The sequence below is a fragment of the Stegastes partitus genome, unplaced genomic scaffold, assembly GCF_000690725.1.
Source record: "Stegastes partitus isolate 25-593 unplaced genomic scaffold, Stegastes_partitus-1.0.2 Scaffold1472, whole genome shotgun sequence".
Classification (NCBI taxonomy): domain Eukaryota; kingdom Metazoa; phylum Chordata; class Actinopteri; family Pomacentridae; genus Stegastes; species Stegastes partitus.
Window position 1 is genome coordinate 1 of NW_007579203.1, and position 23,692 is coordinate 23,692.

Here is a 23,692-nt window from a genome sequence, read left to right on the forward strand (position 1 = left end):
TCTCCTCTTTGACAACATTAAGCAAGGCTTTGAGAAACCCTTGGTCCTTACCAGGGATCAGAGAAGTGGGTCTCCCGTGGTTGGAGCCTGCCGTCGGGCTGTCCAGTCTGCTCCGGAGGGGGCTACGTTTGGGGCTCCTGCGGGGTCCCAGGGGCCCGACAGGACCGTTCCTCTGTGGAGACACGACAGACGACTCGGACCTCCCACAGTCATCCTCATCCAGCAGAGAGGAGCAGTCTGGATCTCCAACACCGAGAGACGACACGCTCAGATGGTCGCTGTGACCGTCCTGGATGGACAGAGGAGAACCAGGAAGGTGAATGTCACTAAGATCTGAACAAGAGTCTAATCTTAAAATTATAACAGAACCAGCACAAACTCTCTCTCTGGCCACTGATTAGTTGACAAGTTTTTAGCTTGTTAAAATGTCCTTATGATGCTTTTTACATGGTAGAAAACACATCATGAGAAAACTAAGCAGTTAAATCCACAGCTGAGTATTTTCACCCTGAAACTCAAGAAACACTAATTCCGACTTCCAGGGTTTCATACATAACAAATCAAAGGAACCAATCCTGTCAACTTGCAGGGTACCATATATCGTCTAGTAGTTTGACAGTGTTTGTGCAGAGTCGTAGGTGAGCTGGTGAGCTTGAGCTGCAACGAATGAGGAGGGGTGGGTGGAGAAAGAGGTAGGGACTGCACGTTCTAGAATAAATTCTTAAAAAAGGAAAAAACTTAGAAATGTGTAACTTGGACACACTGAGATGAGCTTTTAGGGCTTTAATCAGTGATTGGAGAGAGACCCTGAACCCCTAAAAACTAATGTTGACTCATACAGTGACTTCAAGCATAAAAAAACACCATATGGACATGTAAGCTAGTAAAAAACTAGATTTTCACCAGGGGAGGCCTTTAAGAGGCAACAATGCTCCTGAGACACTAATTGTTTTTTATTTTTTTCCTAAGTCAACAAATGCACAAATAGAAATAGAAATAGAAAATAGAAATACGACATATGAACACTGGATGGATCCAGTATTTCTGAGCATATAAAATTCTGCATCAACACAAACTGTGCTGCCGATGGAGGAGTTCACACGTTGTCATGTTGTCAGATCTCCAAACTACAGTTTACAAATGTCCCAGCACAAAACAAGATCTGGCAGCAGGTTGATTTCACACATTTTGCAGATGACAGAAGGAGAATTCTGGCAGCGACTGTGGATTACTGATTTAAGAGGGACAAAAAACAGCTGAAGCTGCATTCTGTCTGTGTGATACAACTAGATTTTTCCATTGTTGTTGTTTGTTTTCCACAGTTGTGAACAGGAACACCTCGAGCACAGCAGATTTGATCAATGTAGTTGGTTCGTGGAGGTTTTGACACAGAAAAATACTGTTAGACACTCAAACAACCACAAGATGGCAGCAAAACTCAAACTGTGTGCTCATCGTAAATTAAGCTAGAGGTTGATGCTGTATGACAGTGAGGCAGACGTGTTGTAGTGTTAAAACACAATCACACAAGTGGTTATGAAGGTGTTAGCCAAAACCACAAATCCTATTTACATTGTTTTAATAAAGAAAAACAGACTAAGACGTTGTTTTTCAATTAAAACTATACAAAATAGGTTTAGAATTAGGTCATTAGAATCCATACAACCTACTTGGAGTTTTGTTCCTTATTAAAAGAGAACACAACAGCAAGATTAGCATCCCACACTCACTAAGCAATTAGGATTTAATGTAAACGATCACGCTGGCACCTAAAAACAGGTTCATAGGCCAGAACAGGTTGAGAATGTTTCTTCATAAAGTGAACAGAATCAATCAGAGCGACTGAATCGTGGTTGCAAGTTGGCACAGTTTCATAAAAAGTACAACAAATCTAAATCAACCCATAGCAACACTGCATGTGTTCACTAGGGTGTAAGCAGCGGCACAAATTACTGAAGAAGCCAGCTTTGTCCAGCCTCTCAGAGTTTTTCTTATTGGTTTTTAGTAATTGTCTGTGCATAAATGTAACTTGCAGAACCTAAAATCCTGCATGTGTTGCATACAAAGTGATGCTTTCTAAATTAATCTTCATTTTCACACAATTATGTGACAACAGGACCCTGTACCTTGGTTGGTGTCGTGTACGTGGCTAGACGGGAATACCAGCGGCTCGCCTTCTCTGCGACGCCCTTCCCTGCAAAGAACACGCTGGTCTTGAACATGTCCAGCGTCGGCGTGAGCAGAGTGTCCAGAGCGAAGGAGGAGGAGGAGGGCGACGGCGACGCCAGGCTCATCCGGTCGGACCTCTCCCTGTAGGGGCTGGGCCGGGGGCTGGGGCTGGGGGTGGTGCTGGAGCTCCGACAGGGAGGCGACGACCAGAGGCGCTGGCGGGAGATGGGCTGGGAGGGCGAGGGCGGCTGGAAGGTGCGGGAACGCGGCACTCCGGCGGTCCTGAGGGGGGAGCTGTGGGGCAGGCTGGCTCTGCGGGGGGCACACTGTGTTGAGGGGTGCAGGAGCAGGGGGCTGACCGGGTCCTGCAGGTCCAGGCTGGGGGTCCGGCTGCTCAGAGGGCTGCCCATGTGGTTCATGTAGAGCTCGATCTCCCTGGCCAGGTCCCGGCGGGCGCTCGGCGTGCTGACCTCGTCCCCCTCCGGCTCCCGGTCCTCGCTCTGCTGCTCTGACTGAGACTCTGCAGCCAGAAGGGACAGGGGGTCATAGCCGGTTTCGATGCCGGTGCGCTTCACTGCTCCTCTGGGCGTCATGGAGGTCATGCCGCCGTAGCTCGCACTGCGTTCAACAGGTTTCTTGTGAGGTTTGTTGCGAAGTTTTGCCCCTGTGGCAGGTTTGTCTAAATCCAGATCCTCCAAATCAAAAATGGCCTCCATGTTGCTCCTGTCTTCATCGCTGGAGTCCTGCCCCTCCGTCTCCTCCTCTTCCTCCTCCACATGACTTCTAGCTGCGTTTGCCTTTGCAGCTGCCCCCTCCAACCCGCCCAGAACCAGCGAGTGAGGCCTCTTACTCTTGCTGAAGTTGGCGCCGGAAAGAATTTTGGCATCTGCTCCCAGGTGTCCTGCGATCTTATCCGGGTCGGTTTCACCCTGGCTCATGCCCAGACCGAGGACGGTGGTGCCGCTGCCGCTGCTGCCCACCGTGTCGCCGCTCAGCCGCCGGTTCCTCGCGCTCTGCCAGTCGAGAGCCGAGCCGCTGCTGGCGCTGCCCACCACCTCCTCCAGAGCGCTCTTATGTCTCCGGAGCAGACTGTTGGTGTGAACCTCACCGATCTCATCCAGAGAGGAGGTGAAAAGGAGACCTGCAACGTGACCTGACAGACAGACAGACAGACAGACAGACAGACAGGAGAGATTGTTGGTTTGTATTAGGAAGTGACACAGTGGAGGTGGGATGTTACTGACGTATATGTCCTGTTCAGTTTCAGCACAGATGATGTTACAGAAAGTGATGCATCACTTTATATCTATATATATTACCTACAGCTTTCTATACTGGTCATACCACTCCACATCATACTGTGTATATCTTTATATTCATACTGCCCTTAAAGCTATTACACCAGACACTTTTTATTGCACTTCACTTTTCCTGCTTCTTTTGCACTTCCTGTTGGACACTAACCTGTCTTTCCTCGTCTTATTACTTGCACTTTTTGCAAAGTTGAATCTAATCGCTCCAGATCTATAGCATATAAAGTATAGGTTTGTAGCTTTAGCTCGAGAAGCTGCTCTAGTATAAATAATGTTGGACTTAATGGAAGCTGCTGATTCTTTGCTTGAGGTCGAACCAGCTGCTCAGCAGGCGTTAAATGTGTTACATGGTGACATAGATGAATAATGGAAGACAACGCAGGACTTGAAACTCGGTGTATCAGGCAGGTAAAGAGCAGGGCTTTCTGTGGGAGAAAAACATATCCGGTGTGGACGTTGCAGGCCTCAAAATGCACAAAAAAAGCTATAACACACATGGGCTCTTTAAAATGGTGTTACATATGCAACTAAAGGTGAAAATTATGCCTTAATTGTGCAATGAAATCTGATGCATTCAGTGGTTTAGATCCTTTCACTCTCAGATGCAGTTAACAAGGTTCTGAAGCTACTACAGCTGTGTATGTCTTTCCATCTCTGCTCCGTTTCCTCGCCATGGCAACAGCAGCCGAGGCTCACGTGTACTCGTCAAAACGCTCGACAAAAAACACGATTTCTCAGAAACAAAGCTGAAACTATTAAAAGTGGAGGCCGTAACGTAAACCTACATAACAAGTAAATTATCGGAGTGTTTGAAAGAAAGCTTTGAAATGGTAATTTACAGTAAGGAGAAACAGCTCACTTTGCAAATCCATTAAGCGGTGAGGTTTTTCTATTACCTGCGCTGGCGGAGCTTTTGGGTTTACTCGCTGAATCGTCAAATGGACAACTGCTGCGAACGATGCCGCGGGGTTTGAAGGAGGAATTGATCTCCAAGTCCAGCTGAGGGAGGCAGTCTTTGCTTCCTTTGGCACTTTCCGTCTCTGACACTACAAACAAAGAAATTACACTTTAAAATTGGTCTTTTTCTTACAACACACCCCTGCTCTTTAAAAAAAATAAAAAAATAAAATCCACTGAAGGACAACACACAGCTGAAATGCTTTGATGTTCATGAGAAACCAAAAGGAATGAATCATCTCTGGAGGAGACAGAGAGATCAAGGCAGAGGAAGAGGGAATCCCATGTGGCCGCAGTGCAGCAAAAGTTACAGTTTTTTAGGAGGTAGACAGAAATATCAAGTGATATCAGATCAGACAGACTACTGACAGGAGCTGCAGTCGCTCTCCTTCTTGTCATCTTTGTCAGCGGTGGAGTCCTGGGTGGTGTGGTCTCCTCTGCGAACCTCCTCTTTGGACAGAGAGTTATAACCCAAATCTGACTGATCTCCTAGAAAACAAAGAGAAGGAGACAAACACTCAGATGAAACAGCCGAGAGAGAAGTCCGACAGTAAACCAAAAGGTCACAGAAATATACAACACAACAAATGGAAAATCAAAACAGTAACTCTAAAAAAATAAACTATAAAAATGGCCCTTTAAACTGCCCAAGTTTGAGCTCCTTTATTGAAGAGTTTCTCTATCGTAGCTTTACTGTGGCGGGAGATGTAAATGAAACATACATAAGAGAAGAAAATAACTTGTGAGGCGTTGCTTCACTTTCATCTCCTCAGTTCTGGGAGGCACGTCGCTGTTGCAGGGAGAAGACAGAAAAAGCAACTAAGCTGTGCTAGATAAAGGAATCCTCCTCGGGGCGTGCAGCAATCTACTGTTACTGTAAGAAAACAAACCGCATCTTCACAGCTGCTAATGAATTTGACGGCTAAGACTCGAGGCCGACTCCTCCATCTGTCTCCAAAACTTCCCCGAGTCTCCAGGCAACCAGCTGTCTCATGATTTGTTCTCCTCTTTCATCCTTGCTATGAACCTCTGCGGCCGTCACCTCTAAATAAACCATGAGGCTGCACAGCTCAGCAGCGGAACAGTATGCCGCGACTTGCAACTGACGAGGCTCCATCCAGGACTGTAATAATCAATGAGCTGCACATCGACGTCGCTCCCACCTGCTGTGGTTCCCCTCTCTGTATCCGCGCACAAAGCGAAGCCTCCCGCCGAGGTGCCATCTCCCTGATTAAAATTATTTCCGTAATCAAAAAGAATGTGCCTCTGGGTAATTGCTCGCCGTAATTGACAATGACAAATCACTCGGTGGCGAAGCGAGGAGCGAGAATGAAACGACGAAACGAGCAAGAGAGCAGCAGCAGACTGTGACAGGAAGAGGAGATCACAGAGAGAAACAGAAGACGATGAGGAAGAAGATAGAAAATGAAGATGCTGCAGAGCAGGTACGATGAGAGATTTCAGAGACAGACAGGCAGACTGGTAGAGAGGTTTACCTGGGTGGAGGGTGGCTTCTCTGAGCTCACAGCCCCCCCAGTGTGCCACCGGGGCCCTGGCGCCCACGCCGCCGCCCCCACGGCCGGCTGCATGCAAGGGCAACACAGGCAGGGCCAGAGTGAAGGGCAGGGTTAGGGACAGAGCAGAGCAGAAACCACAGCCGCAAAACCAGGGAGAGGTGATGGATGCACGAAAGGAAGGTGGGAAAAAACACAGGCAGCGGAGGGGAAGAGGAGGTGTGACAGGAGGAAGGAGGCCGGTCGGTCAGTGAGCGGGACAAATGTGGAAGGAGGAAATAAAAAAAAAATGTCATTGAGAGAAAAGAAAAAGATGTAGAACAAGATGGCTGCCTTGTGAAAGATGGAGTCACGCAGCAACCGTTGGAGGTGTACCTGTGCTAGATCTATCGTCAGTGGGGTCTACTTTGGTGGCGTCGGCCAGGTTAGTGTCGGCAGAGCTATCCAGGCTGCCGTGACTCACAGCGTCCAGGTCGCTGCCATCTGCCCAAAAACAACAAGGTGTTAAAGGAGGCTGGGCGCCGTTCCTGCTCCACAAAGGCCTCGAGGTTCTTCTTTCTATTTTATGTTTCATTGTTGATAAAGGAAGAGTAAGAAAGAAACGTCTGACTGGGTCTGTGTCACTCAATGCTAAGTAACAGGGCTGCAGGATGCTGGAAAAAAGTAATGCAATGTTTACTTTTTGTATATTATGATCGGATCAGATGCATTGATTCACCTAGTTTAAAAAGAATTAAACATTTGGTGTAACAAACAAACAACAGGTGTGTCTGCACAGAAAATAAAAAATAATTTAACCCTTTGAACCACAAAACCTGTCGATGAATGTCGAGAAAAATGCATGTTTGTTTTCTTAAGAAAATCGAATTATTAATCAGAAAAGGAAAATGCAAAAACAAAGACAAACTGTGGAATTTTAACTTTCTGTTTCTTCTGAAAAAATTGCCAAATCTAAATCTAAACTTGTGCTATTTAATCAAAATCACTTTATTTTACATATCTCATTTTAAAAAAATGCCCCAAAATAAACTCTTTGCAACAACCATCTTATTAATTTATGAGAATAAACTTAATTCTGTGCTCCTCGGCGTAACTGAGTAGCCATTAGTGACTCAGCTACAGTCATGAGTCATGTGACAGAAAATATTTTAGCTGAACTACAGGCTGTGTTTACAGAGAGCAGAGACAAATGGAGACAAATTAAAAATAAAAATAGCAAAATATCTGCAATATGTAGAGGCACCATTTTGCCAGCATCGTGAGCATCTGTGGGCACACGTTGGACTCAACATGTAATATTTCTACCAATTTTGTGAAATTCTCTCTTTTTTAAAATAATTTATGGCATTACACCTTCGTCATACCACTCAAAAGACAGTCCTGAGTTCACTCTACTTCCAGTCTTGGTTGTTCTGTTTCCATAGAGCTGCAGGAGTTTATATTGAAGTGAAATATGAGCCCACAGTGAGTAAAAATGTGACAGGAAGCAAAAATATATCCAGAAACTGCTCGTAGTTCAGAGGGTTAAAGGTACGTGACTCAGCTGAATGTGTGCAAGTCGACAAAGTCTGAGTTTTGTAGCGTTAAAAAAAAAACACACCCAAAAAACCCCCAATATATATCCAATAAGCATTAAATCAGAGTAAGTTATGTTCTAGCAGCCAGACTTCTTTATTACAATAATCACGGAAAATGAAAACGGTGTGAGTTTACTTTTTTAATCAAAAGAAGTTGCTGCATTACACATTTCAGTTAACTTGTCCTATTTCACATCAGACTTCCAATTCCAAGGAGGTATTGCTTCTGTAATTTAATAAAAATCCAGCAAAATCAAGTTTATATGATGATAAATAAAATGAGACAGGATTGTTTAAAAGCCAGAAAGTTTTTCATGCATTATTTTGACAAAACTATTCAAAATGAATTTATTCACCAGGACGAAACAGTTTCTCTAAAACGCCTGTTCATGGGTTCTACAGTTTCCTAAAATTCCAGAGAGGAAAACTGTAAATGCATTGGAAGGATAATATGCAATTTGGCGCTAATTACAGGGAAAAGGAAGACTGACTCGACTGCTACGCACTTAAAACTGATTAATTTTAATCACCTATTAGTGTAACCTAGAGAGTCTTTTAATCAGTGCACAGCAGCACAGAAAACCTGTCATGTACCATAAATTATAAACGCTGCAACAGAAGAAGAGAAATCCCAGTGTGTCTCCTGGTTGTGTGCAGAGACGAGCGTGTTTTACAGAAACCTTTGTGTCGTTCAAACTGAATCAGTGCAGGAGCAACAACACGTCGGCTTTGAACAGGGAGTATCTTTTAAAAAAAAAAGAAAAAGCAGGATTAGCAGGACGGGAATTAGCATGCACTGGGTGTTCAGATGTTCACCGGCATGCAGGGGGAGTTAAATCACACAAACTGAGATAGCCGTGTTTTATAGTTTCACCTTTCAGCTCTGCTGGACATTTATTACAGCGGACAGATGTATTTTTAGAAATGGTGGGGAGGTGGATTGACTGTTCTGAAAGTGAGGTTTTTTTAATGTGACTTTTCGGGTTTGTATTAGCAGCATGTGTTGTTGGAATGTTGTCATACTTTCAATTTGTTCTCTAAGTCTGTCAACATCATCTGTTAAGTATATATAATGATTAACTCTAACTAGTAGCTAACTGATGTACTTAAACAGCACAAGCACAGTTATTTGCTGTCATTGTCAGTAATTTCTTCGGTGACTTCACACAAACATGTAAGCAACAAGAACAGACGATAACAAGACTTTATCTAAATTCTGAAAATCTGTTACTGTCCAAAATATTCTTTTTTAGGTACACGTGTTTCTTTCTTCCCACAGCAGAGGGCTGTTCGACCTAACCTGGATTTTGTTTTGTAAACCAGCTCCACAAAACCACATCAGAGGGTACCATGGTGGTGGTTATAAACTTTATTTTTTACTAACTGGTTTTCTTCTTCACACTCTGAGCATTCTCCTGTAAGTCAAAAGGACCAGGTTGTAATACGGGAAAGCTACGAAGAATATAGAAATCTACCACATTAAATAAAGATACTACTGCAAATAACGCATGAGAGGAAAGCTGGTAGAAAACTGTTCTGCTCAGTACGTTAATGTATTTATTTTACCACCCAGTGACTCTTAATGCAGCAGCTTGTCTCTGACGTTACAGCTGCACATCAAACGTCTGAAACTTCAAACATCTGAACATGATATTAAAGAGCTGAGTTTAGGTCTGACACTGTTCCATAATGAAGGATAGCAATCACTTTTAATTACCAACAGAACAATAAACGTTCTAATCTGTTTCATTAGCTGCTATAATAGCAGTGTAAAACAGACTTGGCAGTGAATCAGGACCAAACATAAAAAGATATTTACATATTTTCTCGAATGCTTGTGCTGGGAAACACAATGCATACATGGTTGTGCGATACTGTAACTGCATGGCTTCATTCGGTGGGATTACGAACTGCCAGAGCAACAGGTTTGCTGAAATAACAAGTTCTCTGTATCGTTTACAGAAATTAACATCAGTAAACAAATTAGTCAAAGGGAGACGATCTTACAGCTGATTTAAATCCCAAATTCTGAACATAAGTCAGTTACAGTTATAGCAGGTTACCAGAGATCCACCTTTATGACATTAGAAACTCTGGCTTCAGGCTCCTCACCAAGTCATTCATTTGCTTCATTTTAGACCCTCTGATCTGAGTTGTTTGTTTTCCACCTGTAACTTCTTTAATTCAAAGTGACATATTTGTCGATGTCCTGGCAGGTAAACTTTTCAAAACTACAAAAGAACAACAGCTTAAGGCTGTGATACTTGACAGCGAGCAGTCTGTAGCATGTTAGTGATGACAGTTACCTGACAGAGGGCTCTGGGTCAGGGGAGCGTGTCGTCGCAGCGCTCGTTTGAACTGCGCCACGCCCAGGATGACGTTTCTCAGCTTCATCCACAGGAAATATCCTCCTCTGGTGCTGGACGGCCACGTGCTCTCCAGCACCGCCTAGAGAAGGAAGAATATCAGCTTAGAATAGGGAGGGGAGGAGGAGGAAGAGGAGGCTTCTGTGAGATGACTGGAAGAAAGATGTTGCAGCTAATGTACTCAGAAAGCCTCCTCACAAAGTCATGAGAACATTTTTGTATTTCAAAGATCTGTCACCATAAACTGCGCTTATAATCTCCCTATAAATAAATTACTGAATGTGAAAAGAGTCTGAAGATTGTGTGAACTGCAGCTCTGACTTCATCCGTTCGATTTAAACTCAACATTTTTGATGCGAGTGAACTGAAACTGAACCGTTCCATATAATGGATGAATTTTTCATCAGAGGCATTAACTGGAGAGTAGCTGGACCCACAGTGACACTCAGGAAAGGAAGCAGGAAAAGGCAGAGCAGCTGTTGGTGGCCAAGTCACGTTCGACAGAGTCTGTCTGCCCCTAAAATAAACTTCAGACACCCCCTGAGAAAAACTCGATTGGTATGCCGCCGAACAGAAGTGGGTTTATTGCGCAGGCTGCTCTTGTAGGGAGGCTCTGAGGATCTGGGCCAGGTGAAATGAGGCTGCCCTCCCCGAGATGTTGTCAACAATGTTGTTAAGACAGCTCAAGCACAGCCACACTTTGTACTGCAAGCATTTGTAAACACTGAAGTGCGAAGGGGGGACAAGAGGGCGACGGGATATGAAACATGACAGTTGTTTTTAAGGCTGAAATCAGTGGCATCCTTCAACTTCAGTGACTGACAGCTGATGTCTGGAAACGACGTTCAACGTGAGAAAAACAGTTTGACATTTTGGGAAATGCACTTAATTGCTTTCCTGCTGAGAGTTAGATAAAAAGATTTACCCCTTCAGTCCAAGAAATATGAAGCTACAGCCAAGAGACAGTTAGCCTAGCTTAGTTTAAAGACTGGAAACTGGAGGGAGGAAGTCTGTCACGACTGATCAAACTTTTCTGAGCTGACTGCGATCACTTTGCATAATCGCTAACATCGCTTCCATTCGCCTGCATTGAAGCAGCTGCATGAAATTAAGAGAAATGTCATGTTTCAGCAACTATTTCCACATTGTTTTTCAGCACTTGCACAACGTTGTCCTGCTGCGGTTTAACGGCACCAACTGTTTATCTCGAGGCGCCTAATTCTAATATTCCACTGACTGCATTTAAATGAGCATCTATTGACATCAACGTCATGGATTTGGCTGCAAAGTCAAACCGCACAGCACTGATGTTTAAACACTTTGGTTTATTTGTTGGAGGCTGCGTTCAAGGGCACAAATTCCACTAATGTCGAGGAACAAAATGATCAGAAAAAGAATTGAATTGAAATTAATTGTTATACAATAATTACATTTCTCAACTTTCACCATCATGACAGCTCTTACGTTGAAGGGGAAGAAAACAATCCTCCTACTACCACCTGTTGAACTCAACACGTTATGTCCAGTTGATCAGCAAAGCTTAATACCTGCTGGTTCTAGTTTCATATTTAACAGATGGACGAGATTCAATAAAGTCCCTGCAAAAAAACTAATTAATGTATTTATTTACATTACACTGTGGTGTTTGTGCAGAGAACAAACAAGATATAATTTGTTGATTAGTGGCCTTTAGCGGTTCTGCTGGATGAATATTTAACCTTTAACAATCAAGCTGTTTCCCGTTTTGGACAGATTTGAGAGGTCACCACTGTTCTGTTTTCTTTAGTATTTTTCACTTCCACTTACAAACAAACCTCCATTAGATTTGTTATCTATTCTAAGCTTGATCAACACCTAGTATTTACCAAACCAGGCTGTTATGAAAGGGGCTTCTTGCTCGGCTAATACACTAACTAGCGTCACCGTGAGGCTCAGACCAGCCTCCTGCTGTTCAGAATATTTATTTACAAAGACAGACCACTGATAATGGAGAATGATGGTGCGGTTTTTCTGACCCGCTGAGGCCAAAACCAAACTTTCGTGAAAACAGATGTTGCTCACAGTTTGCTGCTGTGATGTTCAAGTCCGTAACGTTCCCTGACAGACTCTGTCTCGATTTATGGCCCTTTCAGACGGAACGTGTAGCAGCACAGCGTTCAGCAGTCAAAGTTCAAATTAGGTGAATTCTGACTGCTTTCTGCCGTGACGATTATCCACACGGCCAACAGGAAGGAGGCATCCAGCCTGGCACAGACCAGACAACTGATCTATGTTTGAATTCCATGAATTATTTGGCACAATGAGAATGAAGGAGGAAAGTGTGATTGTGGAAACAGTTTTCCATCCAAGCAGGCATGTCAGATGTGTTTGAGCCTCTTTATATGGAGGTTTAAAAGTCAGACAATCTGTTGTAGGTTGACAGTATGTGTAAACAGAGCTTTCTTAACTGCGGTAATGATGTAAGGAGGCATCATTTATATCTTACTGACTGAGTGATCCAACTAGAACCCAGTGACAAACACAGTTTATATCATGTTGTGTTTAAAATGGCCTAAAATGTTTTCACCATCTAATGCAAGAAAGTGTATAAACTCCTACATATCTGGTCGCTGTTTTCAGCAGCGCTCCCCTGTCGTGTCTCTCGATAGCCTTTTATGTTGACTGAATGTCAAGTTTTTGATTCTTTCCTTGTAGAACTTGAATTGAACTGCGATATCACACAACGTCTCGCCTCGAGTGCTGATCTGCACGGAATATACATATATATATATATTTAAACTGCAAACAACAGGGAGCTACAGATCATTGCAAACTCCCCGTGCTGCGGGGCAACAAGGTTACTTTAGTTCCACTTTTTAAAATAAGTTTTACTTTCTTTGCACTTTCGGGAAGATTTTCTTTTCAATTTGGTTTTGTGAAGCTACTGCTCACTTATACTTCAGCTGTTTCTTCCTTATGTATTTGAATAGAAGTTATTTTAGACACTTTTGTTGAAGTTTAACCAACAAACATTCAGTTTGGTTTTATGTGCAACTAAAGGCTATGTCACTTTAATAGGGAATGAATACATAGGTGGGTATATTAGGGCAAAAAGTTTTTAGTTCTTTTTTTATAATTTAATCAGAAAAAAGTGAACTTTCATATATTCTGTATTCATCACATGTAAAGTGAAATAGTTCAAGCCTTTTTTTGCTTAAGTTTTCATAAATATGGCTTATAGCTAATGAAAATCAGAAATAAATAATAAAATATTAAAATATTTGAGATACTAGAAAAAAAAAAGGGGGTTATGATACAGAATTGTCCAAATTATGTTGTGGAGCTGTAGGTCATAATTATCTAAAATAAACTAAAAAAAACGCTTGATAAATTTTACTTTACATGTAATGAGTCTAGAATATTTAATATTTTGAATTTAGTAAATAACTAATGGAAACCATCAAACCATGAGCAAACTCAAGATTAAATATTTGAATATTTTAAGATTTTTTTTTTATTTTTTCAATTCTTTTTAAGCTGGAGGTCATAGTTATCAACATTCAAGCTTGAAACATTTGACTTTGCATGTAATAAGTTGAATATATATTATACATTCACTTTCCTAAACAACTGATGGAAAATATTAAACCAGCAAACTCAAAATGTAATATTTTTAGATACGTTTCTCATGATCAAAAATTAACTAGAAAATGCTTGAAACATTTCACTGTCAGTATAGTGAGTGTAGAATATATAAAATGTTCAAGCTCTTAAATAACCAATGGGAAACATTAAACTTTCCCACAACATTCTAATTCTTTGGTATGAACTGGACTGTACAGACTTACAAAAATGCATTAAGGTAAAAAAAAAAAAAACAACAAAAAACCAGCAAGTGTCCAGTGCAGCAGGGAAAACCGAATTTGCGTCAGTGCAGAAATGGGCCACGTTGTTGTGCCTCCAACCTGCAATTTGTAAGATGAAATAAGACCCTCCGAGGTGTCAAAACACACCGGAGTAACCTTTACTGCGGCCTTGTCTCCTGACAGCCTGCTCCCACATCAGCCAATTTACTTTTATGCTGCCTGGATGGCCGGATCAGGGACAGGTTGCGATGATAACATAGCCGCGACTCATCCTGACACCTGGGTGAGATCACACGCGGTGCCGTACAACCTTGGGGGTAAACTGCAAATGTCACCGATGTTTCTCTTTATCCGAAAGCCGAATGTCTGCGGAGGCATTTCCGTGATGAAGTGTTCTCTGCCTTGTTAGTGCCAACCACAGGGAGGTGAGTTTTTAGGGATTTAGCACAGTGGTGCAATAATTTGGATGCAATTATTTTTGTGGTTATTGAGAATCATGAATAAACAATCAACGTCAAGGCTGCAATCAGTCATCATCATCATCCAGGATCCTGAGCTATAATCACCCAGCACATGGCTTAACCTTTGGAGAAACGGCACCGAATCAGAGGCTCTAGATGTCACTCAGAGGTCATTTTATGTGGTGCTGAGATGCTGTGTGTTACTTATGCAACACTAATTTTTAATATTCCTGCAGTATTTTTTCAATCATTTCCAATATGACATCGACACATCAATACGTTGTTCTCATAGCAGCCTGCCTGATTTGTCCAGCAGCCAATTCTCCAACTCAGTGTGCGTATTCATCCATCACCGCTGATGGAAATTGAGCATCTTATTGGACAGCGTTCGCAGAGACGTGTTAGACATTTTTTGGCTGTCATGGATGTGTTCATGCAAACTTGTTGCAGAATCAGCAGAATACAAACATGTCGACAAGAAGGACAGCAAACCCAGGACAATAATAAAGTAGGTGCATGTCCCAGAGCTCATATATTTTTATTAGCACCTGCGTGAGACATCGCAGGGAGTGTCGGTATGTTGCACCTCTTATCCAAGCTTTGTGTGAATGAGTAAAGGTGGTATTGTTTCCATCACAGAGGCCTTGTGTACAATATTATGACATATATAAAAACAAAGATAGATTTATAGCACTTTATCAAACACATGTAACGTATACTAACCTTGTTGTAGTAGCCGTAAGTGATGGCATTGGGGTGAACTCCGGCCTTCTTCATCTCAAATAGGACCCTGACTGCCAGGACCGGCTGACCGTACTGTCCACACAGCTGCATCAGCACCCGGTAACACACCTACAGACGGACATGTTTGATTGTTCAGGCAGAAAGACAACAACCCCTAAAGATTACTGCAACGTACTGCTGCCGCACCAGGACAAGAAAAATGGATTAGTGTCACGTTATGAAGTGAGAAGTTTATTCTTCTAACAAGATGTATTCACACTGTAGCATGATTCTTTCATATTGTTACAACATGTGCGACGTGAAAAACATGTTTGAAGGACGAAAAGATGCATAAAAACTGGATGAATAAAGGAATATGGCTCATTGAAAAGATCTGATTAATGTTCTCAACCTTGAAAGGCATGTTTAGTTTTTTTAAGCCTGCAAAAAATCATTATTAGTCAGAAACTGTAAAAACAGGAAGAATCATTGGATTTTCAACTTTCTGACAGTCTTTGACCTTGTGGGTGACTTTCAGTTTCATCAGGAAAAATAAATACATTTAACCTTTAAATCGTACTGTTTCCTCAAAACCACTTTATTCCACATGCCTCATTTCAAAATTTGCCAAAAATAAACCAATTGTACACGAAAAACTCAGCATAAAACTAAAAGTTCTGCTCTCCTCCTCAGAGACTGAGAAGCACTGACTGACTCAGCGGTGATCAACAGGCAGGTGGCAAAAAATCTTGAGTTTTTGAATAAATTAGGCTGAACTGCAGAGTGTGTTTACACAGAACAATTAACAGACAGCTATGGAAACAAATTAAAACATGAGTAGTAGAATAGCGACAGTGTGGAGAGTCACAATGTTTTTCCAATACTGGTAACACCTGTGGGCACTCAGTAAAATGTTGGACATACTGATTCTAGTTTTTTTTTTCAATATTTGTAAAATAGATAATCAAATAGTCTCAACTTTTGTTTCACCTTTGTTTATTATTTATGGAATTCTAACTGTGTCATTCTGCACAGAAAACATGTTTGAGTTCATTCTACTTCCAGCCACGCTTGTGCTGCTTCCATAGATAAAGATTCCCTGTTATTGAGCACAGTAGGAGATATTATCATGTATCCATGGAGCCTTTAGTGCCTCCAGCACTGAGAAATGATGCTCCCTCCAGAGACTCATTCTTCCTTCTGTGCAGCCTCCTGCATTTTAAAATCCCTCTTTGTGTACGCATAATTATCACAATATCATCCACAACAGAACCTCACCATGTCTCAAACAAAGCATGAAGCAGAACTCACACAACTCTTGTAAATGAGCCATATTTCTCAACTTATACATTCTTTGCCCAACATTTCCAAACATGACCTACCCAATGTAACAAGATACACAGTATATCGTTATGACAAAAACGGTTTATTGTTAGAAGTTTGTGTGTCATAATAATGTGAAAATATCTTGTTACACTGGTGAAAACATCTTGCTATAGCATTAAAGTTTTCATCTGTTTTTTTTTCTGGTGTGACACTGAGCTAAGCCAGTTTCAAATTAGTAAAACCAGACTCTTTGCTCAATAGTTCACCGGTGTTTTGGCAGAGCAGCTAACGTACCTCATCAGGGGGCTGCAGCTTCTTCACCTGCATCTTCCTGAGGACGTCGTAGGCGGTGCGAAGAGCCCGAACCTTGGAGTGACAAACCTTCACATACGCCGGCAGACAGATGAACCACAGACCATAGCAGTGACGGAGGAGGCACTTGGACCACAGCTGAGGGATAGACGAGTACCTCTTGGCGATCTTCTGGGCTGACTTGATCTCCTATTGACAAAAAGCAGGAAATAATTCAGGCTTGAGGATGACCCAGAATCCCATAGAAAACAATGCATGTGTGCTCGGCCAATCGAAGTCACTTTCCCATCACCCTGGAGAACGAGTTCATGGTGTTACAAAAATGAAACTTCTAGCTGCTTTTTTATGTGCGGATTCGTTAAGGCGGCTTTGTTCATATGTTTAACTTTCACAGAATAGAAAAGAAATACTTCTGTAATCTCTGAGGTGAAATTCGGATGTTGCAGCAGAAAAAGTAAAGCTACCACCACCATAAATACAGATAAAAATATTCAGTAAGGAAAAACAAACAATAAGAAAATGTAAAATGCAAAATGCACAATAAGTGTAATATGCATCCCAAGTAAAAATGTCCTACGTGATCAACTTTAAATTAAAAATGCACTATTAATACCCTCGAAATAAAGATGTACTATGTGGTAAACTATAAACAAAAGATTTACAAATGTGAAAGTCCATAAATGAGAACGTACAAATTCTTGCAAAGTTTCGTGCAAGAGTAGAAGAAAAAGTGCGCAAAAAGCACTTTTTTTCAGTTGTAACACTCAACCCAAACTCCTGACTCATGTAATTAGAGAGTAACTTTTCTTTGTCTGCAACCTTTTGTGCAGTTTTAGAGATTGTACTTTTTACTGCAGGTTTCCGAGACCCTTTTGTTCTCATCTCAGGCCTCAGCTCAGTACTTAAACACATAAATCAATAAATGACAGCGTGACGGCAGCGAGCTACTGTTGTTCTGACCTGCTTGGTGCGTCTGAACATGGGGGCAGGGCTGGTGGGGCAGCTGTGCCTGGCAGCGAGGCGGGATGAGGGCGTCCGCAGGCCCTCCACCGGGTCAAACAGGTCAAGACTTAACACTGGGAAACCATCGTACCTGGTGAAGAACATACACATACACATTAAAGCCACACAGTCCTACAATATACACAACTGAACACTTTTCTTCTGAATATTTACATGTAAAATAAGAGGGTTGTAAATCCTTAGAGTCACTTTCCAGTTGCAGATTTTCATTTAACGCCACGAGGAATCAACCAGCACAAAGAATATTGTAATAAATCAATCATAAAGTGATTGCATCAGTGACATTAATATGGCTTTTTGGGAATTATCTTCACAGAGAGCTGCTAAAAAAAAAAAAATCTGAAAAGCAGCTGGTCATTATGGATTATTGGAGCTTAACTTGAGTGGTGGGGAAAAAATCTTTGGGCGTAAATTATTCAGAGTGAAGCATAACTGCAGAATACAAACACCACATATTTAGATCCACACGGTCCAGCAACAGAGTTCACTTTGTAGTCATCCCTCTAAGAGAGCTGGACTCCTGCTGGTCTTCAATCAGCAATGCCAAGAACAAATTAACCAACTTTCAACTTAATTTATTGCTCCCATTTTTCAATTTTCTCCCTGCTGTTACATTTGTCTCCAGTTATTTTTATGGAGGATGTCGAGCAGGACGACGGCTCTCAACAGCACAGCTTTACAAATATTAACCCTCTAAACCTCAAACCCTGGTGGCAGGTTTGAGAGGCATATTGTCTTTTTAAACTGCCACCACTTATCAGAGCCAGTAAGTGTGAAACAGAAACTATCGTCTTATGTTTAGCTTTCTGGTGTTTTTGACATGTAGTTCCATCAGGGAAACAACCAAACCAAGCTTAAAATTGTGATATTACATTTTAAAGAATACCTCATTAGACGTGTCTGATGTGAAAACTTCCCCCAAAAAATAAAACGTTTGCAGCTAAAAAAAAAACAAAAAACAAAAACGTCTGTTCTAATTGTCTTAATATGGAAGCCATCTCTGCCTCAGCTGCAGACTGTTTACTCAGAGCAGAGAGGAGAATAGATGATGAGGAAAATAAAACATACTTGATCATTAAAGTAAATGCAGCATGGCTCATAAACTGTGTACCAACAGTGTCAGCGAGTTGTAGGAAAATACATTCAGCACGGTGAACAGTCTCTCTAGCGTTGACGTGCAGAATAGTTTGAAAAACATTTAGTTTGTAGAGGATGTAAAACTGTGAATAGACGTAGTCAAATAGCCCAAAGTACAAAGTGTGGGCACATGAAAGCATACTGTACATATTCCTTCCACTTTGTATATATTTATAAAGTGAATAATCAAAGAAATGTACAATCATTTTTATGATTTATGGCATCTGTTTAGCACTGCACAGAGGATATTTTTGACTCCTCTGTACTTCTGTTTCCATTTAAGTGCGTATTTCAATGAAAAATGAGTCCATGGTGAGTAAAAATGTGACAGGAGCAATAAAAACACTGACAAACTGCTCGGAGTTTAGAAGGTCGAAAGTGTTTACTGACAAATTCCACTTTGCGATTCGAAGTGATCAGAGCGCTGATTTGACTTTGTGTTCTGTCATTTGTGGTGTGACAGCTTGGTTCTAAAGAAGCGGAAAAGCGTAAAAACGAACACTCCGCCGTGCGAAATGAAACAGCAGCTGCATAAAGAGAGCTTTCACCTGTAGCACAGCGGATATTCCTCCCCGTCGGGCAGCGGAGGCAGCTCTGGAGGTGTGATGAAGACTGTGTGCTCGCTGCGCTGGGATTCATCAATCTCTATCAGCCGGGTCTCCTCCAGCCTGTCACTGTCCACCTGCAGAACAAAACACGAGCAGAGCAGTCTGGGTGTTGGTACCGTGACCCTTCATCTATCACCGCTGATGGAAACAGTGGGAGGATCCCACCGGGTAGGTGAGAACTTCCACACAGATCTTGACATTTCGCCCTGTAATAAATATTTCAGCGTTTGCATAAGCAGGTTTAAACGAGGCAAGAGGCAGACTGACTTTTGAAAAACACTTTTTTTTTTTTTTTCACCAAAGCATAATTTCCAAACAGCTTTCTAACTGTCATCCTGATAGCAGGATTTCCACACAATGCGTATCTGGGAGAGCTGAGGGAGAATGACAGCAGGTGACCTAGATTTCCCGAGTGAACATGTTCCTCTTTTCTTTCTTTGTTCTGTTTTTTTTTTTTTAAACACTCGCTCTGCCTCTCTGCAGCCTCCTCTGTCACCACACACAAAGCTGACATTAGCCTGTACAAGTCAGATTCATTCCCCTACTTTTGTCTCCTACTGTGCAATGTTTGCTTGAATAACAAGTAAATAAAAATCCTCACACACAAATCAGCCTCAACAATAAAACCTTTAAGTCCTAAAACCTGCAAGGTGGAGCTGACATGTATTGGATTGATTTTTTTTAACCCATCTCACGGATGTCGATAGCATTGATTTCTGGGGCGTCAGTGAAGTTTTAGAGGTCACTGGTTCATCAGTGGTCTTTCCTTGGACCACTTTAGGTAGGTACTAACTGCTGCACACCAGAAACACTGCAAAGAACCGCCTTTTGGGAGAATCTCTCACCCAGTAAACTTTCAATCTTAATTTGAACCTTGTCATTTGTCTCCTTTCAAAGACACTCAGATTCTTTGGGTGCCCATTTTTCCAACCTCCAACAAATCAGCTGTTCACTTGCTGCCTGATATATCCGACCACTAACAGGTGCCACTGTCACGAGAAAATCAGTCAACCAATTACTAGCTGTGTATACAGTACATAAAACATCTGGCTCGGGAGGATGGGCAAAAATAACATGTTGGTAACCTGAGCAGCTACAGGGCGTATATATAATAAAAAAATAAATAAAACAAGACACAGCTCACTGATGCTGACCAGCCCACATTCTGGGTCTGACACTCTTCTCAAGTCTAAAAATGTGCAGGGAAATCACAGCAGCTCTCAAAATCACCTGGATATAAACTCTTCCAATGTTCTCCCTCTGGCATGTCAGAATAAACAGACCTAAGAACAGCTTCTTCGTCTGAGACATCGCTCATCAACAGTTAAATCAGTCACATGACGACGGAAAACATTTCCTGAGCATCAACTCTGCAACCATAGAACATGTGCTGTGGTAACACATGATGTAAATTCTACTTTAATAAAAAAAAAATTTAAAAAAACTTAGAGCTACAACAAACTAGATCAAATCGTTTGGGTGCATTAATATACTTGGCTAATAAAGTTGTTTCTGATATCTTGTCAAATTTGCAAATAGTAACAAAACCAGCCTTTTTCGCAAAAGTCTTAAAATGAATTAGAATTAGCATTAGAATAAAATTTTATTAATCGCTAATGTATGAGACAGATGACTAAAGAATAAGTCAAACTACCAAAAACTGGATCCATGTCCATAGCAGACTGTTCTTATGTGGTAAGCAGATGTCGTTCAAACTCCACATATCTATCCTTCCCATCGATCCATTTTCTATTGCTTATCCAGACTCGGGGTTGCAGCAGAGGAAATCTCAGCAGCCACCAGACGTCACTTTCCGTAGCAACCTTCTCCAGCTCCAAAATCAGAGCTACTCCTCACAAAGGCTAGACTAAAACAAATTAATATAAGATTGGCAGAGAGCCCCTCTGAGGACTAACTGACCTTAGATTCAAAGTCCTGTTGTGGTCTGTGCGTCTGCAAAAGTGTGAGTAAGTAACAGGCTCTGACTGACATTCAAGTGAAAGAAGAAGATTTATACCACCAAAAAGGATGGATCGATAGGTCAATTGTTCAGGGAGAGTGTGTCCACTCTATAAATCTAAATCTGCAGCTCGGGGGAGCTGGCTTAGTGTGAGCAGCAAGTTTATTCTGCCGCAGATACTTGCTATCTCAAAGAGAATCCATAAAACCTTTATATCTATGGAGATTAATTGTAATGGCAAGGTGCTAATGTATTCACCACCAGCGTTTATGCTTAAAAGATTTCAAGAAGAGTTCAGGAAATTCAACAGCAGCCTTGGATGACCACTTGATTTATAAATATCAACCAGTCATCGCACCATTACATCAGTGTGCTTTGAGTGTAAATTGGCATTGCAGAATTTATTGTGCGAATAAAATCCCCTGCGGTCAGTCAGTATGAGTTTGATACACGACAGGTGCATTAAATTACAGTTAAGAGTTTCTGCCAGTGTGTCTCCAGCTCAAACCCTTTATCCTGAAGCTGACAGTTTATAGCTGCTCACTGGTGGGGAAAAGTGCTCTGACTTTTCATAAAAGATGCTCGAAGAAAAAAAAAAAAAAACATCCAGGAGGCAAAAAGAAATGATAGTGAGCACAATGGATGTCACCTATCATTTCCATCAGTGACATCTGGACTTACTGTGCAGACTCACGTCAGTGTTGCAGACAGATAAGACCCAAAGTGCATCTTAAAGCAGGAGGTCTGAGCTTTATGGTGGATATAAAAAATCTACATGAAGGGAAGCCTCATAAATCGAGAAGTGTTTAATGACAGGCTTTAGGGCTGCAGGCAGTGATTTTATTCACGTCGGATGAAATGAAGGTGAAGCGCTTGCTCAAAGTTCATAATTTAGTCTAGTTAGTCTGATGGTGATTAAAGTTTGATATCAACCTCAGTCAAAGCAGTGAAGTGTGGAAGTGTCTGTTCTTTGGTGCAGTCTGGAAAAAAAAGATTTCATTCTTCCTCTTTTGCCTAATAACGCACATCAAAGCCGAACATAATGTTCTGTGATGTTTCTCTGAGCACATTTTAGAGCACAATGCTAAAAGCATGATGAAATATGAGCTGCGGTATGAACGCAGCATGTGCAGGGTGTCTGCAATCATCCGTAGATAAGGTGAAGGTGGGAGGGTTACAAACGCCGCTGGAAGGAGTCAGACGAGGAGATTCGGGCATCTAATCAGGAAACCTTCCAGGCATGTTGAATCCCAATTCCAATCTCCACACTCTGAGGAAGTGCGTGACGGTTTAGGGCTGTCCCACTGTCAGATCATCAGGTGCACAAATGCCCTAATGTGGGCTTTTTGACACCATTATGCACCATGTCTGTTAGACTTTCCAGAGGGACTTGCACATAGTTCACAGCAAAATTGGTGATGTACAAAAGCACTATCCTGCCTGCCACAAAACATGCACTAACCAAGCATGGATGGTGGAAGGAAGACTCCTCTAAGAAGTTTATCTGTCAGAGCATATGGCATCTCCTGCTGCTGAGGTTATTTACTGCATGTTTGTAGAGCTGTTTGTATCTTCAGCCGACGTCTGCGTATGATTTACGGACGTTCACAGCTCTCCTGACTTTCAGTAGTTTGCTAAAATGTATAAACACAAGCAGGGAGCAATGAACTGAGCAACTGGATTAAAACACAGATTCAAATTAACTTTTAAAAATGGTCGTGCAATGTTTCTAGGCAACGTCTGCCGAACACACTCAAGCACAACAGCTGTGACGTCAGTTAAGGCCTCAGGCTGGAGACTGGGATTGGGTCGTCCTATACTGTCTGGGAACACTTTGGCATTTACCAGAGAATAAAAACGGACATGCTGAGGGATGTCTGGATGGTCATGGTCCAGAAAAAGGGCCTAAAATGTATGTAGACGTAAAAACAGCATCTAACTGATTAATGCTAGTTCATTTTTACATCTAAACTGTTGGTTTGATGATGAAGACCTCCTGGAAAATTGGCAAGATACTATTTTAAGGATGTAACAGCTCAAGTCTCAGTCAAATTATCTGCGAAAGCTTAATTCAGAGATAAAATTTGTTTGTATGTTTTTTAAAAAAAAATACTTTATTTCCTGGGATGTTTTGTTTTTAAATGCTTCCATTGATGATGATCAGGGATTTACCTGCATTGAGGAATTTCTGGCAACTGTCAAAAAAGTTTGAGCCAGACTTTTTGTTTTTATTGTGTTCGAACTGATGCCTTGCTGTCATGTGTTGTCATCCCCAGACAGGCCTATTCGGAGGCAGGAAACTCTCTAATGATTCATATATTTATTGAGTTGGTTTGGAGGTGGTATGTTGTCTCCTCGTCACCTGGATTCCTGCCTCTGTGCTCTGCACATCAGGACTCCA

At 41.8% G+C, this 23,692-nt stretch overlaps 1 protein-coding gene across 1 annotated transcript in view; it reads right to left on the reverse strand.

Annotated features, from left to right (window-relative positions):
- Window positions 1–51: 51 nt before the first annotated feature.
- The window catches only part of LOC103370711 (C-myc promoter-binding protein-like), a gene marked incomplete at its 3' end in the record, with an annotated part of 93,641 nt that continues 70,000 nt past the window's right edge, over window positions 52–23,692 (reverse strand). The window contains exons 14-23 of the mRNA XM_008299842.1: window positions 19,272–19,405; window positions 17,524–17,656; window positions 16,546–16,752; window positions 14,926–15,054; window positions 9,837–9,978; window positions 6,329–6,436; window positions 4,809–4,928; window positions 4,379–4,528; window positions 2,127–3,322; window positions 52–289 (exon numbers count right to left, since the gene is read on the reverse strand). Coding sequence (XP_008298064.1) covers window positions 52–289; window positions 2,127–3,322; window positions 4,379–4,528; window positions 4,809–4,928; window positions 6,329–6,436; window positions 9,837–9,978; window positions 14,926–15,054; window positions 16,546–16,752; window positions 17,524–17,656; window positions 19,272–19,405 — 2,557 coding nt within the window. The remainder of the gene's footprint in view (window positions 290–2,126; window positions 3,323–4,378; window positions 4,529–4,808; window positions 4,929–6,328; window positions 6,437–9,836; window positions 9,979–14,925; window positions 15,055–16,545; window positions 16,753–17,523; window positions 17,657–19,271; window positions 19,406–23,692) is intronic.